The 16,159-nt window shown below is 35.9% G+C and overlaps 1 protein-coding gene across 2 annotated transcripts in view; it reads left to right on the top strand.

Moving 5' to 3' along the window:
• Window positions 1–16,159, top strand: part of PPP2R2A (protein phosphatase 2 regulatory subunit Balpha) — an 83,829-nt gene that overhangs the window by 40,243 nt on the left and 27,427 nt on the right. For both annotated transcript variants that reach the window (XM_079927903.1, XM_079927904.1), the window contains one exon: window positions 13,855–13,952. In XM_079927903.1, coding sequence (XP_079784029.1) covers window positions 13,855–13,952 — 98 coding nt within the window. The remainder of the gene's footprint in view (window positions 1–13,854; window positions 13,953–16,159) is intronic.

The following is a 16,159-nucleotide window of genomic DNA, read 5'->3' as shown; positions in this document are numbered from 1 at the left end:
ATTTGTGGTAATATTAATACCTGAAAGTTACACATTAAAAAAAATATTCCAGAAGTGCTCAAAAAAACCAGAAGGATGGGAATATGTCAGAAGGACCCAGGAGCCAGTCTGAAAGAGTTCTCAGTGGCCAAATCAGGAACAGTTTGAGCAATACAATAATTACATATTATTAGATTATAACCCAAAGTATGACATTAATGCCTGTGAGTTCCTACTGATAAATGATTGACTGGATAAACAAATGAGGGAGAAGAGACAAATTTCCTATACAGAAGAATTCCAAATAAGTTAACTAGCTATTCCCCCTCAAAGGGATGGAGCTTAACATACACGCACTCCCTCTCCCTCTCTCTCTCCGTCCCTTTAGTGATTTCTTCCGGAGTACATTCTAGGGGGGTGGAGTGACTGGAGGAACTTGGCAGACAGTACCTTGGCCAGGTCATCCAGTTGTCATCAATAAGTCATACTGGTAGGATGTACCCTTGATGTGATGTGAAAAGAATGGCACCTCCTCTCTGTGATCTTCCTGCCAGTAACCCATAATTGCAGACTGGCTGTGAGGAAAACACAGTCCCAAATGGAGAGACATGCTGCAAAGTACCTGACCAGTACTCTTCAAAGCTGTCAAGGTCATCAGAAACGAGAAAAGCCTGAGAAATTGTCACAGACCATAGGAAGCTAATGTGGTATCCTGGAACTGAAAAAGAACAGTAGGGAAAAACTAGTGAAATCTGAACAAAACTGTGGAGTTTAGTTAGTAATCATATTCAAGTGTTAATCCCTTAGTTGTGACAAATGTACCATAGTAATGTAAGATGTAAACAATAGGAGAATCTAGGTGAGTGTAGATGGGAACTCTCTGTACTGTCCTTGTAACTCTTCTGTAAGTCCAAAATTATGATAAAATAAACTTATAGAAGACGAAAAGATCCAGCTCAGTTAACTCTTGTGTTATGTAGATTTTGTTCCATGACGCTTGAAAAATGGGGAACTTTTCTGTTATGTGTACATGTATTAAGTAGTTTCTGACTTGTGTATAAAAGCGAGGAAGATACCATCTCATGAAGGTGTGCGAGTTAACGACAGATGACATGAGGATCTCTGGTGCTTTGCTGCAGCAGTGGCTGAAGTTGAGCAGAGCAGCCTCATTGTCTGGGTTCCATTCCTATTTCATCACTGATTAGCTTAAAACTAACTGGAAGTAACTTTCATTAAATCACTATTGTTGATGAGTTCCATGTTAAGAAATAAATCTGGGATCCATTTTTGTCAGAGTGAGATCTCTCGCAGAGATCCGTGGTCACGGGTAGAGTTATGCAACTGTTGCAGATGTGTTGTTCTTTTAAGTCTTCAATTTTTGCATATTAGAAGTTTATGCATCCTAACAAAAGCATGTTAATTTTCTCCAGCCATTATTCTGTTTTCTTCCTCCCTTAGATGTGTTGAGTTTAAGTGTCTGAGTATATGTTGTGTACATGCTCTGTGCAAGACAAATCCTCTGAAGAGATCATCTGTCAGTGTTTCTTTGCAGATGAGGAATTTGAAGTTCATGAAGATTAATCGACTTACTCACTGTCAAATTATTACTTAATAGCAGAGCTGAGGCTGTTTGCCCAGTTGTCTTGTTGCTCTTCCCTAATGGTTAATGAAGAGCCAGGGCTTGTAGGGAAAGGGTGAAAAGAGAGGAGGATTTCAGGGAAAATGAGAGCAGAATGTGAAAGGATATTGGCAGGATAAGCACATTGATGTTTCTCTTATATTCTCTAACATTTTAGATATTTTAAAGACATTAGTATCTTTATGCATTAAAATTTTTTTTGGATTATTTCAGTATGATGACTTATGACATGAAGTGACGTGAAGTTCCAAGGGAATGAATGCTTTGTGGCTTCTGATATAAATTATGAAGTAGTTTTCTACAGTAATAATATATACTTCTATATACAGTGTAGGCAAATACCAGCCTTATGAACAATTAGTATTTTCCCTCTAGTTTAGGAGATAGAAAATGGTGTCTTGTTAAAACTTTTATTTAATTTGATTTGACTGGCTCTTTCCTTATGTTTTACTAGTATTTCCCCTTCTGTGAATTGTTCTCCTATGTTATATGAACTGTTTCTAGAAATACAAGTATTTTTCCTAGTCCACTTATCTTCTATTTAGTTATTGTGTAAAAATCACATTTTTATTTTATTACATCTATAGATTTTAATCTTCTGGTGTAGTTCTACCTCTCCAGAAATCTTATATGAATTAATTCTGTTTGTTTGTTTTTTTCCCCTGATGGAGCACATACAGAAGGGCTGAAGGAAGGGGGAGAGGAAAGAAGGTATTTCAGGCAAGGTAGACAATATATCCAAGCTAAAGAAGGAGTAGTTGAGGGTGGGCAAAAGTATGTATGTGGGAGGTGTAAAAACCTCAGTTTCACTAGAGAATTTGGTGAGTGCTATGGTACTAGGAAGTAGGATGGTATACCTAAGGGAGGTCTTCATACTATGGAGGAGATTGAATGCCAGGCAGTACTTCAAAAATCTTCTGTAATCCTTAGAGGACCTTGAAGGTTTTAGAGCAGGAAAGCATCTTGTAACCAGTAAGTAAAACGTAAGAGACAGATTTTGGCATGTCTGAGATGAGATTCCAGTAGTTGGATTTTGTTCTTGTTTTCTTATGGTATAATTTACATACAGTGAAATTTCTCCTTTTATGTATAGTTCTTCAAGCTTTGATAAAAACCGTACAGTCACTACCATAGTCAACATAAAAAGCAGGTCCGTCACTCCAAAAAGTTTCATGTCCCCTTGTAGTCAACCTCTACCCCACGCCTATCCCTGTAGTTATACCTTTTCCAGAATGTTAGATAAATGGAATCATGTAGTGTGTAGCCTTTTGAATCTGGCTTCTATCGCTTAGCATAATGCGTTTTGAATTTTATCCATGTTACTGCTTCTATTGGTAGTTTGTTCCTTTTTCTTTTTTGCTGAGTGGTGCTTCATTGCATGGATATATACCTCATTTTGTTTATTCATTCACCAGTTGAGGATCATTTGGTTTGTGTCCAGTTTTTGGTGATTACAAATAAAGCTGCTATAAACATTTGCATTCAGATTTTTGTGTGAATATAAGTTTTCATTTGACTTGGGTAAACATCTAGTAATGTGGTTGTTGGGTTGCATGGTGTTTGTTTTTAGCTTTATGAGAAACTGCCAAATTTTTCCCCCAAAGTGGGTTGCATTCCTACCAACTGTATGTGAGGGCTCCAGTTGCTCAATACCAGCACCAGCCATTGTCAATTTTTAGATAAAAGTTTAGTCATTTGAGTGGTGTGTAGTGCTACCTCATTACTTTTTTTTACTTTGTAGAGATTCGTCTGTCATTCGTGTATCTGTTACAGGTCTCCCTGTCTACGCTCTGGTCACCAATTCTGTAATGCTCTGATCGTTTTGTTTCTGTTCAGTAGGATCAAATATGATTTGTAACTTTTTTTTAACTCAGCGATATAATGTAGATAACATTCTTTCTCAGCACAATAGATATTTTTTTGTACTGAGCATGGGAAGTACATGTGGACAAACTATGGAAGGATATACTATACTGAAATTCTCTCAAAAGAGGGGTTAAGAGTAGATGACTATAGTTTTTTACAAAGTAGTTATTTGTGTGATCAAAAAAAAAGAGTAAAGTTAATTTTAATTCCATTACTGAAATTGGTCTTACAGAAGTCATAACATATATAAATATCAATACATCTCATACAAATTTTGCAATTTGCATGAGTTTGCTTAAAAGATTGTTCATTCATTACCTATGGTTATCCCTTGTGGTGGGATTTCAGGTTTTTTATTCTTTCAGTTTTTATAAGTTGGTTTGTTTTATAGTGATCATTGTATCTCTTTTTTTAAAAAAGAACAATACTCTCTTAAATATTTATATACTTATGTTCCTATAAATCTTTTAAAATATTTTTATTGCAGTACTGATTTTTATCTTTGCCCTTAGAGTTTTAAGGTTACTAAGTGGTTGATTAGAACCAGTGGTTATTAATCTTTAGCTAATTTTATTGTGATTGAGAATGTGGTCTTTATAAGTAAAATTTTTTAAGGGGCTCTGTCGCTGCACCTGAGTTTTTTAAATTGCAAAGCTCTTTGGAAGAAATACGTATTTTTATATTGGTATGAAGAGGTGTGTGTGTGTGTGTGTGTGTGTGTGTGTGTGTGTATCAATTATATTTTTCAAGTGTCTGTCCTTTCTCCCTTCCCTGCCTCCCTACTTATTTTTTAATTTTTTTTTTGCGGTATGCGGGCCTCTCACTGTTGTAGCCTCTCCCGTTGCGGAGCACAGGCTCCGGACACGCAGGCTCAGCAGCCACGGTTCACGGGCCCAGCCGCTCCGTGGCATGTGGGATCTTCCCGGACCGGGGCACGAACCCGTGTCCCCTGCATCGGCAGGCAGACTCTCAACCACTGCGCCGCCAGGGAAGCCCTCCCTACCTATTTTTAATCTGTCAGGTGTGGAAAAGGATTTGTCCACCTTCTCTAATTATTGTCAACTCTTCTATTCCTAATAACTCTGAAGTATATGAAGTATAAAGTAAAAATCTTTTGAGTATGAAGATTTATGACCATTATATCTTCACCATACCTTTTATCAAATATATACATATTAGTAGACTCTAGTCCTATTGAATTCTTTTTTTTACCTAATTTTACCAATGATTAAAGGCATTATTGGCACTTACTAGGCATGGGCTGAGTATGCTAGCTATTCTGCAGTTTGCAGGACAGTCTTGAACAGGAAGAAGTTGTTCCATGGTCTGCATGATTTAGAATATTCTGCCAAATGTTCTTGGTGCTGAAAAAGACTTTATTTTCTAAGCCTAAAACCCAACTCTATTTGGTACTTTTAGTATGTGTTTAATGTGTATACTAAAGTTTACTTTGTAAATCAGGGGAAGATTATGCTTTGAAATGTTGGAATTCTTCATGATTTTGCAGTCACATCACTAACAAAAAACTAATGAAGTTTATTGAGTTGCCACTACTGTATACCTTTGTAAGTCTGCATTTATCCCTTGGTTGGATTATTCTACATATACTGTCATCATGCTTGAGCACTGGTCATTTTTCCAAATATTCCCCACCTTTTTTCCTGGGACTGCAGTGATACGTATGTTAGAACACTTGATATTGTCCTACAAATCAAGACTTTGTTCTCTTTCTCCCCCCACTCTGCATCATTTTGTTTTGATTCTGTTACTAGGCCTTCAAGTTCTTGACCTTTTCTACTGCAGCATCTAATCTGTTAATCCCTATCTGGTGTATCTTTCATTTCAAATTGTGTACTTTTCATTTTCACATGTTCCTTCTTTGTCTTGAGCACATGGAGCATATTTACAACAGCTTTTTTTTTTTTTTTACAACAGCTATTTTAAGGCCCTTGTCTTCTAAAAATGATTCTTCCATCATTTTTGTCATTTCTGGTTCTGTTTCTATTGGTTTGTTTTTCTTCTGGTTATGGGTCATATTTTCCTGCTTCCTTACATTCCTGGTGATTTTAGATGCCAGACGTGAATTTATGTTGTTGTCGGATTCCGTCCTTGCACGTGTTTAAGTTACTTGAGATCAGTTTTCAATGTTTGCTTTTAAGCTTTGTCAGGACAAATTCAATATGGTGCTGACTTAGTCTCACCACTAAGGTGATACCCTTCTGAGGACTCTACCTCATGCCTTATTAATTATGAGGTTTCTTTACTCTGACTGAGTGGGAGACCTCTTTATTCTGAACACTTGTAAACTTTCTGATGGTTCTTTTCTAGGCCTTGTGGAGTGGCACACCACATGTCTTCAGATCAGTACTAAACCAAAGATTTTTAGTGATCTCTGTAGATCCCTTGAACTTTCTCTTTGTACTCTATCCACAAAAATCTAGCTGCTTTGGCTTTCCCTAACCCCCAGTTTCTGACTCCACAACTCGGTGAGGTTGCTGGCCTATGTTTGGATTCTTCCTGACTCACTGCACTGTCCAGGTGGTAAGTTAGGGCAAATACAGGGCTCACTTACTCTTCTCTAAGGGTTCACAGTCCTAAACTCCATGTTGTCCATTGTCTGAAAACAGTTTCATATATTTTGTTCCGTTTTCTAGTCATTCATAGCTAGAGGTTGAATCCAGATTGTCTTACTCCCGCATGGCCAGAAGCGGAAGACCAATTACAGATTTTTAATTTTGACTTCTGTCTTTCACTTCAGCCTTTTGAAAGAGGAAGTGCAAAGTTAACTTCACATTTTTATTGGTACTTTTTTGGGACATCTTCGTTTATGCAGTTAGCTGTAGTGTTCTTTGTTAACCTTTGTTTTTACTGAAATGTAACAAAAAGGAAAGGAGACTGATTACCTAGTAGAGTTTTGTGGGAAATTAAATATTATTTGCAAAAAGGCAAGATTCAGTATAGTCAACTTGCTAATAAGCTCATTTTCTTCCAGGTGTGAAAGTTTCATTTGATACCTAGAAGGCCACGCTGGCAGGTGCTCTTGCAGCAAGTCTTCGCAGACACTTGCTTTTTTCGTCAGAGCGGTCCCTTTTGAGATAATATCAAAAATGTAGAATTTTAAGAAACAGTGGTTATTCATAGAATTTTTGTGAACCTCTTGTCATGAGATTTATGCTATCTTGTGATGCATAAAGTAGCTAGGCCTGAATTTTTAGAATTATTTGCTGCAGCAATGTTTATAGTATTTTATGAATTTTAACCTTTAAAATTTTCTTCTATGTTACTTAGCTTTAAAGACTAATCATATTGAGGGGTATGATTAGCACAGTACCCAGCACTGTGTAAGTGTGAGCTGCTCTTATGGGGGGGCTCTTAATACTGATGTCTCAGTGATAGCACAGTAAGTGCTCAGTAATGTTTTTGTGAGCAAGTGAATTTGCGACACGGGTTAAAGTATATGCATTTTTTTCTGGGCGGAATAAGAATAAATAACAGGTTGGACCAGGTTAAGTTAAATTTAGGATTAAGTAAAAATGTTTGTGATCTGACATAATTTTATTGAAAAAATACTGCACATTCTTGTTTCATTAAAAAGTGTATCTGTATTTAACAATAAAAATTCTCTTAGGTCAGTAAAAAAAATTTTTTTAAATAAAGACTAATCATATTGAGAAAAACACAGCATCAGGTTTGTCAGCATTCAGTGGATGCTATGTTAACTGTTTCAAGTGAAACTTTTGGGAATCTATAATCCAGATGGGTAAAAATATGTAAGCAGCTTATTCTAGTTGATTCCTCCCCATTTATTTTTAAAATGAAGGGAGCATCTTTATATATTTACTCAGTCTTTATGCTTAGAATTCATTTTATAATTGTTTATTTTGCCTTACAATATTCCTTCTTTGGTTCTCTTAAACATTTACTAAATCTTTTCTTGGTTAACTGTTTATCTGTTGTGATTACATTCTGCTTTAAGCCCCTTTAGACGGTAGAATTTCGACTGGATCACCCAGCCCCTTGAATATAGCAGGTGCTGAAAAAAATGCTCAGTTTTATGGTAGGGGTACAAGTAACTGTAATGTGGTCATTAGTAAATAGTATAAAGGTGATGTAGTTTGACTCTGAATGTTTTATTGAACACGGACATTTTGGCAATGAAAAAGAAGCAGTAAACTGAACACATATATTATTTCTTTATTCATCATCCAGTGATTTATAGGATTCTGTGCTGCCACCTTATCCATATGATTGTTCACACCTGCTAAATGTGAATCTTGGCTCTGACACTTGACAGAGGTGTGATAGGCAAGTTACTTAATCTCTCCGTGCTTTCGTACACTCCTATTAATTGAAGATGATGTCTATATCATAGTGGTATTAGAAGGATAAAATGAGGATATATGTAAATGCTCACTTAGTGTAGTGCTTGGCACATTATAGTTGTACCTGTCTGTAGACAGTGTGTGCTTTGACATTAGTTTGTTGTGTCTCTGTACCCACATAAGTCATATTTGTTCATTTAATGTTAATATCCAATTATATTAATATTCTAGAGCAGGGGTTGAGGAGCATTTTTTGTAAAGGGCCAGATAGTAAATATTTTCAGTCTGTCTCTACTGTTCAACCCTGCTGTTGTCAAGTGAAAGCAGCCAAAGACAATATATAAACAAATGGTCATGGCTGGGTTCCAATAAAACATTATTTACATAAACAGCTGGTGGGCCATAATTTTCCAACCTGTGTACTAGAGGTTACTTTTATATTTCCTCATTATCGGATGTTTGAAATACGTTCAGCTTATTTCATAACAGGCACATCTCAGATATTGAGGGTTTGGCTCCAGATGACTGCAGTAAATAGAGTCACATGAAATTTTTTGGTTTCCCAACGCATATAAAAGTTGTTTGCACTACACTGTAGTCTGTTAAGTGTGTGATAGCATTTATGTCTAAAAAAACATGTACATACCTTAATTGAAAAAACACTTTATTTAAAAAAACTGCTGTCATAATCTTTTTGCAATAGTAATATCAAAGATCACTGATCACAGATCACTGTTAAAAATAAAATAATAATAATAATGAAAAAGTTTGGCATATTGAGAGAATAACCAAAATGTGACACAGAAAGGAAGTGAGCAAATGCTGTTGGAAAAATAGTGCTGATAGACTTAGTCCTTGCAGGGCTGCCACAAACCTCCAATTTGTAAAAAAAACGCAGTACCTGCGAAGAATGGTAAAGGGAAGTGCAATAAAATGAAGTATGCCTGTATGTAAATAATTCACCTATAACCGTGTTGGTACTAATTTTAATTGGTTTCTTTCAAATTATTTATTTGGACTGTAGTCCTGAAATGGAATTATAAAATCAATGAGTAACCCCATAAAGTGTCTTACAGTGCAGGAGTTGAAGTATTTAGAGAATGTCAGAGCTAATAATAATTTGATCACTTAATATTTAGTCATTATTGTTAATTACTACCATTTATAGATACTATCTATTAATTTTCCCTCATCTGATTTTTATGTTGAGCGTGTTATACTTTTGAACCTTCGGTTGTCTGATTGATTGTGTCCTATTCTGTTTATTAGAGTACATAAGAAATAGAGAAGGTAGGTAACAAGGGGATGGTGTGGTGTGCCTGATGAAGTGAAAAAAGACCAGTAACACTGCTGTTGTCATTCCCACCACCACCAATTACCGTTCCACCCCCAAAAGAAAGTGATTATTTCACCTTCTTAGGAGGAAACCTGGGCGCTGACAGTCTAGAACGAAGAGGTTGGAAGAAATTAGAGTTCCATTTTGTGTAACACATTATAAATTCCTTGGTTTTTATTAATAGTATATAGAATATCATAAAAAAGGTCAAAAACATTGTGTTAAGTTTTCTTACCAAAAATCAGATTGTGCCTTTTAAATCTTGCTTTAGTGTGTGCCTAAAATGGCTGTGTGTTGACTTAAGGCACAGTAGGACCGTTGTCTGATGTTCTGATAGAGTCCTTCCTTTTTATTAACTGTATTAGAATGTTCTTTAGATGATTAACACAGGTGTTTTTTTCCATTGTGAAATAACATTTTTATTGGTCATAGGAAAGATTCTTATTTTTCTCTTTAGAAGAGGAAGTTTTTTGTTGGTTTATGAGAACAGACCTAGTTGATGTGTTATACCGGACCCTGCCTTGAGTTCAGTAATATGACTCTAACAGTGAGGTTAATGTCTTTGCCTTTTTAAAGTATATGATAGTGACTTTAATCTCAAGAGTAAAGTGTTCTCAAGTTTTTGAGGCTTTCATTAACAGTTTGTTTTAAAAATAGTATCCAGGAATCTAAATTTTCATGAAATGCATTTATATTTTCAGCCTGCTCCTTGAGGTAACAATCTGGGTGTGTGTGTGCACGGTAGTTCTGTTTTACCCATAGTGCACTGTTTAAAGGTTCAAAATTCTCCTAGTTCCAGCATTCTTGGCTTTGCAGTAGAAGTCAGTGTCCACTCTGTAATGTTTTAGACCTAGGCTGTCCAGTATGATAGCCCCTAGACACATGGCTAAAGTTAAAACTTCAGGAGCCACATGTGGCTAGTGATTACTGTATTGAACAGCGCAGATATAGGACACCTCCATGGGATCGAGAGAGTTCTGTCGAACAGTGCTGTTGTAGACTTCCTGCAGTCATCTACTCTGTAATATTTTTCAATGGCATAGGAATCAGAACATTAGAAGAATATTTTCTAGGAGCAGAATTACTGTTACTTTCAAATACATAGATAGCAGTGTTTGACCAACCTCATTTGGGTATCAGTGCACATGATGTGGGAGCACTATTTTTAGAGCCATGCTTCCTCATCTTTTACACATCCTGGCACACTTGAAAACAGAAATGTTTGTATGGCACACTGAGGTAAACTGAGGTAAAGAGCTTTCTCAGAACTGGAGGTTACAGGTTTGGGTGCTTGCCGTATCCAGGCAAACCCATATCCCCTTCTTGGCACGCCAGGGTGTAGAAGCACATACAGCTCAAAGCTCAGTTTCATAGCATACTCCATAACGGATTCCTGGATATTTTTCTTGGTCTACAAAGCAGAATTTGATCTTATTCTCCCTTTTATTCATCATTTTTATATGTCATATTCTCAGTGAGACCTTGTGAGATCTAGGCATTTTACAACTCAAAAAAACTTTAAAAGCAGTCGTACACTTGGAGATTTAATAGGTGCTTGTGTATATGGTGGCTCTCTCACACATGTGTGGATGGCCAGGCATCCAGAAATCATGGTGTTTCTTTTCTCCCCTTTCTTTTATTGTGGGGAAGGAGGAGGGAACACCATGGCGTGGTACCTATTTAACTTCATCATACAAGGCAGGAAAATAATTTACTTATCTGAAATATGGCTATATTAAATATATGCAGTATAAAAATCATAGCAAGGAGGCCATGAGTCTGCCTGCCCACCCCTCCCCCAAATAAAATTCCTCTACACTACTCACTAAGCGTCAGTGGCTTGGTTAGCTATTTCTAAAATTTTCTGTTTGTTCATTGGCTTTTGGCAAGATAGTCACAAACAGTAGTGTCTTAAAAATATCTAAAATGAGAAAATTGTATGCCTTTCACTCAATATTTCTCTCCCTCAAGGATTTAAAGTGGGTTGACTTTTATGGTATAGATCTTTGTTTCTTGTCGTTTCCTGACGTTCAGCCTCTCACTGTGTAGGCCATTTGTTTCTAGGGTTCCTCAGCCTGTCTCAAGTGTACCTCTTAGAGTTTTGTACCCTTGCTGCAAAGCTGGTTTGGTACTAAACACGTATCATTTCACTTTACTCTGCAGTTCTTGTTGTAAAATAACCATTCTTAGCATAAGAAGTGACACATTGTAAGGGCAGATGTCTTACTATTCCTGTTGCGTCCTGCACTAAATTATTGGTCTTTTCCTCTTCTCCTTCCTCCCCTCCACACCCCATGCATGTGCTCCCCCCATGCACGTGCACACACGTCTCCTTCCCTTCCCCATCCGATGTTCAGTGACCTCATTATAACCAGCTATGTGAGTCAGTAACGTCTTCAGTACTTGGGGGTATTGTGCCTGCTGTTTTATTCCTTGATTCTTGTTCTGTCTCTAAGAATAATACAGGTGTGGAATCCCTACTGCCACCACCCCCATCCCAGATCTCCTCAATCCTCTTATTATAATGATCTCCTTACTGACTTAATCACCTCTAGATTTCCCCCTGTCCAGTTCACCTAAGGAAGATCGACATTTCTCCCCATTAGAAATGGAGCCCATCCTGCAGCATTCTGTCCTCCCTGCTTTTTACTACTGCCCAACAGAGAGGCCAGCCAGGCTGGTCATACCGTGATCACTGACATATGCCCTGTTAAGTCTTATCTGTAATAGTTCATCTACCTAACAAGGAATTAATTTAGGTGGTTGCAACAATTTGGACCTGGGGAAAGAGGAAATAATTTAAATACTGAGCCTACTCTTCCTGTTATTCCATTGAGTGAAAAGGAGAATGAATCTGGAGTTGGTATCGGGTGTGAGCATTTCACCAAGCCAAGAGCATACACTACAGTCGAGAGATAAGGTGTTTTTGGTGAAGCATGACTTTATATTCAAAATAACTAGTTCATTTGATGAGTTAGCCAAAGAAACCACAAGCTATCAATGCTGTAGGGAAAATTGGCTGAGTTGGACTTTAAAGAACAAGAGAAAGAGTTTACATTTCCAAAGTGGTGTCTGTCTGAGGGATTTGAATTTAAAGATAATTTTTACTATGTATAGCTTTTACCTTATTCCCTGATTTTAGAATCTAACCTTCAAATAAGATGTAACTATTTGTTCTGATATTGTTAGCTCCTACTTACTTTCTCTCTGTAACTATACTATAATGTGCTTTAAGTGCAGGGACTATGTATGTTTTTAATCCTTTATTATATTTACTACAGAGGTAAATACAGTACAGAGCACCTAATAGAATGGCTTTTAAGTATTTAGATGTTGGGCTTTACAGAATAGTACAGTATATTCAGTTTTACACCGTGGTGTTGCATTTGCATGTAGTGTAAACACTAGATTTATTCTTTCCTCCTGATACCACCGGCCACGGTGAGTTGTCTGGGCTAAAGGTTTTAACCTGGAGGTGGGATGCTGTCCAAACCTTTTGAAATTATATGCAAATTTTTGTGTGTACTTAAATATGTACAGTTTCTTGGGAGAGCATGTGAACTTTCAGTAGGTTCTCAGAGTGTTCCAAAAAGGTAAGGTGCCTTGGACCTAGACAATGGAGGAAGCAAAGAAAGCTTTCTAAAATCAAGCTGAACTTGGAAAAATCACTAAAATGAAAAAATGGTAGAATGCTGTGCTGGACAGGTTATTGATATGATACAATACATTGGTCAGTAAGTTTTAAAATTTAAAGTATACAGTGTTCTTTACTATATAAAGTTACATTTTAAAATTCTTACGGTTAGCTAATATAGGCAAGAAAATGACCCTTCTCTTATGGTAAAAGTTTGATTGTTTATGTAACATGCGTATGATAGGGTCTTTCCTAATATGGCATAATGCTTGTGAAAATGGTGAATTGTTTAGTGTAATTGCTTTATCTTAATGCCCAATTCTGTAACTTAGATTTTTTTCTTTAGGAAAATGGCTCTGGTGTCAAAAAGCAAGGAAAAAAACCCTGATAATTTTATTTGAACTTGACTGTGAAGTTAGCACCGACTTTGGGTGTAACATGACTGATTCTAGTAGCCCCTGCTGTGTTTGGGAGCCACAAGAAGAGCTGTGCATGTTGAAGGTGCATAGCACAAAGCATTGCTGGTATAAGTGTGTTCTATTTGCAAACATTTGTTTAAGAAGCCATAATTTTAATTTATATATTTATGATTGTTAAATTTCCACCTGCAATTATTTTTACATTTAAAAAATTTCCCCATTTTATTTATATCTGTCTTAATTTTATAGACCATTTTTGGGTTTGCATAAAGAAGCTTATCAAAAGTATATCAGAAAGAAAATTAGCACAATAATTATCGATATTAATGTTTAATGGTGCTGTCATAGAATGTTTCACAAATTGTTGATTTCCTTACATTCATGAATTTAGTGAAATATTAATAAAGTGCTTGTGTTTATTATTTGTCGTGTTCCTGTTTGTTAAAATAGTGTCACTGGTTTACTCTGGGGAGTTTTTTTTCTTCTGGGTGAAGCAAAATATTCATGAAAGAACTTTAGATTTACTTTATTTCTGATGGCAGGTTGATATATAGACTTGGAATATATTAGGAAAAACATGCTAAGTTCTCATTAAGAAACTCTATAGTGAGTTGAGAAAGAACTAATGTCTTTTTTTCATTTTTGTTTCACTTATACAGCAGATATAATTTCTACAGTAGAATTTAATCATTCTGGAGAATTACTAGCAACCGGAGATAAAGGTGGTAGAGTCGTCATCTTTCAACAGGAGCAGGAGGTAAGTATTTAAAGTTTAATATCTAAATTTCAGTTTGCTCTTGGGACTGGAGCTTATGCTGGAGAATCTCATCAGAGGATGTTGGCAGATTTGTAAAGTGTGTTTATTGAGCAGAGTATCCAATGTATAGATGGCTCTGATTCTCTTAGCTCTGTGTGTGTGTATGTGTACGTGTGTGTGTTGTTTTGATTTAATTGTGAGAAGATTTGGTTAGAGAAAGGGGTGGGAAGTGTGGAATAAAAGATTTTAACTGGTTTTAAAGCCTTGGCCCTCTTTTTTTTTTCCTCTTAAAATTCCATAAAAGCAAAATTGCTTTGACCTCTTTTCAGTGCATAGTTTGCTTTGTGTAATTGGGGGTGGGAGCGTAGTTTAAAGAAAAAGCTGCTTAATTATTTTGACATCAGTTTATACTAATACTATTACTGTGATTTAAGTATAAAGGTTTTAAATGACAGTTGCATGTATACGCATGTAACGTAATTTATAAGCTCAGTACCCCTCTTAAAGTGGAGTTGATTTGAAAATTGTTTCCCTTTCTCTTTGAAGAAAGGAATTTCTCATTACAGAATCTGTGATTAAAGTAGGGTTTGGTTTTGTTTTGGGTACAACTTAGGCACACTTCTAAATCTGATTGACAAGATTTCTCACTAAAATTTTATGCTGAACAAAATTTGTCACAATGGATTTTCCCTTAGTCTCTCCCTGCATTTGTAGATCAAAGTTAAACCTTTATCATTTGTTTCCAAACATTCTGCCCCTGTCTATCTATAAGATATTCAAGAAGAGTTAAAAGTAATGTGGATAAAATGCAGGGTTTTACAAATAGATGTCTAAATCATAACACAGAGTTAGCTTTTAAAGGATTGTGAAATTCCTTAAATAAGCAAGAATCTAGTAATAATACTACTACTTTGCACTTCTATAGCGCCTTTGACCTGAGGATCTCAAAGTGCTTTACAAACACTAATGAATTAATCCTCACAACACCCAGTGAGGTAGGTAATTTAATTTTAAAAGAAATGATTAATAGTGTCTGATTCGAAGATGCACAAACACTAAATATGTCTCCTTTTATTTATTATTTTTTTTTGGTTGGAAGAAAATATGAAAATAAGACTCAAGCTTTTCTTGACAGAGAATGATCATGTGGGAAGGGGGGCAAAATCAGTTTTCTGTTCCTGTTTTCAAGCAGCTAAAAAATGTGACCATAAGAATTTTGAAATACTTAAGAGTCGAAATGGAACCTTACAGGTCATTACCATTTCCCTTTATTTACAAATGAGAAAGCCAGGCTATTAAGAGATCACTTGATTTCTTCGTGGCAGAGCTAACAACCAGAACCCAGAACTTCCAACATGTTATCTCTCAGTGCGCTCTAATGTCTTTCATGTTAGGTAACCAAAATGTGAGTGTTAATTTTGTTATGCAGAATTTAGAGCTGGCTTTCCCGTAGGCATTTTCTGCCCTTCCGTGTATTTTTTTTTTTTAACTGAAAATTAATGGCAGTCTACACTTTTGTTTTAAAGAAGGGTGTTTGGAGAAAAGCATTTAAAATTAAGTTTGCTTCCTAGGCACTTCCATCTTGAAGGGCTTTACATTGAGGGTTTCTGAGAGAGCCTACATTTCAAATGGGGGCTTTGTGTTATTTAAAAGTGTAAGTTGTCTGTCATTCTTAACTGCATTTAAGAGTTAAAGACAAAAATTAATTATCTGGAAACTCAGATTAGTAGCGTGTCTTTTGAAAATTATTTAATGTAAATATCAGTGTATTTTTTAAGGGATAGATTAAATAACAAAGATGGTAATTATTGGCTTTCCCTCTTGAAACTTGATCTTGTTAATATTAATCTGATGCACTTTACCTAATATATTTTCCACATTTTTAAGCCCCGTCTTATACTGGAGCTTCTAATATAATGCTGTCTTCAGGACATTCAGCGTCTATGTCATTGGTTATAAATGTGTGTACCTTACATTTATATCAATACCTAATATATTTAGGTTAGATTTTATGAGTTCATAGCTATACGTCTGTAAAATAGTGTTACAGTTTAAAAACTGGAAGTAAGCCTAGAGATAGTCTTTTCCTAATATTTAGGTAAATCCTAGCAAAAGTTTACATAACAAAGTTATATTGCTTAGTTTAATAGCAAAGCTCTGGGATTAGAACTTGGATCTCTAAATTTTAATCCAGCCTTTTCTAACAA

This window comes from Stenella coeruleoalba (genome assembly GCF_951394435.1).
Source record: "Stenella coeruleoalba genome assembly, chromosome: 7".
NCBI classification, from domain to species: Eukaryota; Metazoa; Chordata; class Mammalia; order Artiodactyla; family Delphinidae; genus Stenella; species Stenella coeruleoalba.
This window is presented reverse-complemented; position numbering and strand designations above follow the sequence as displayed.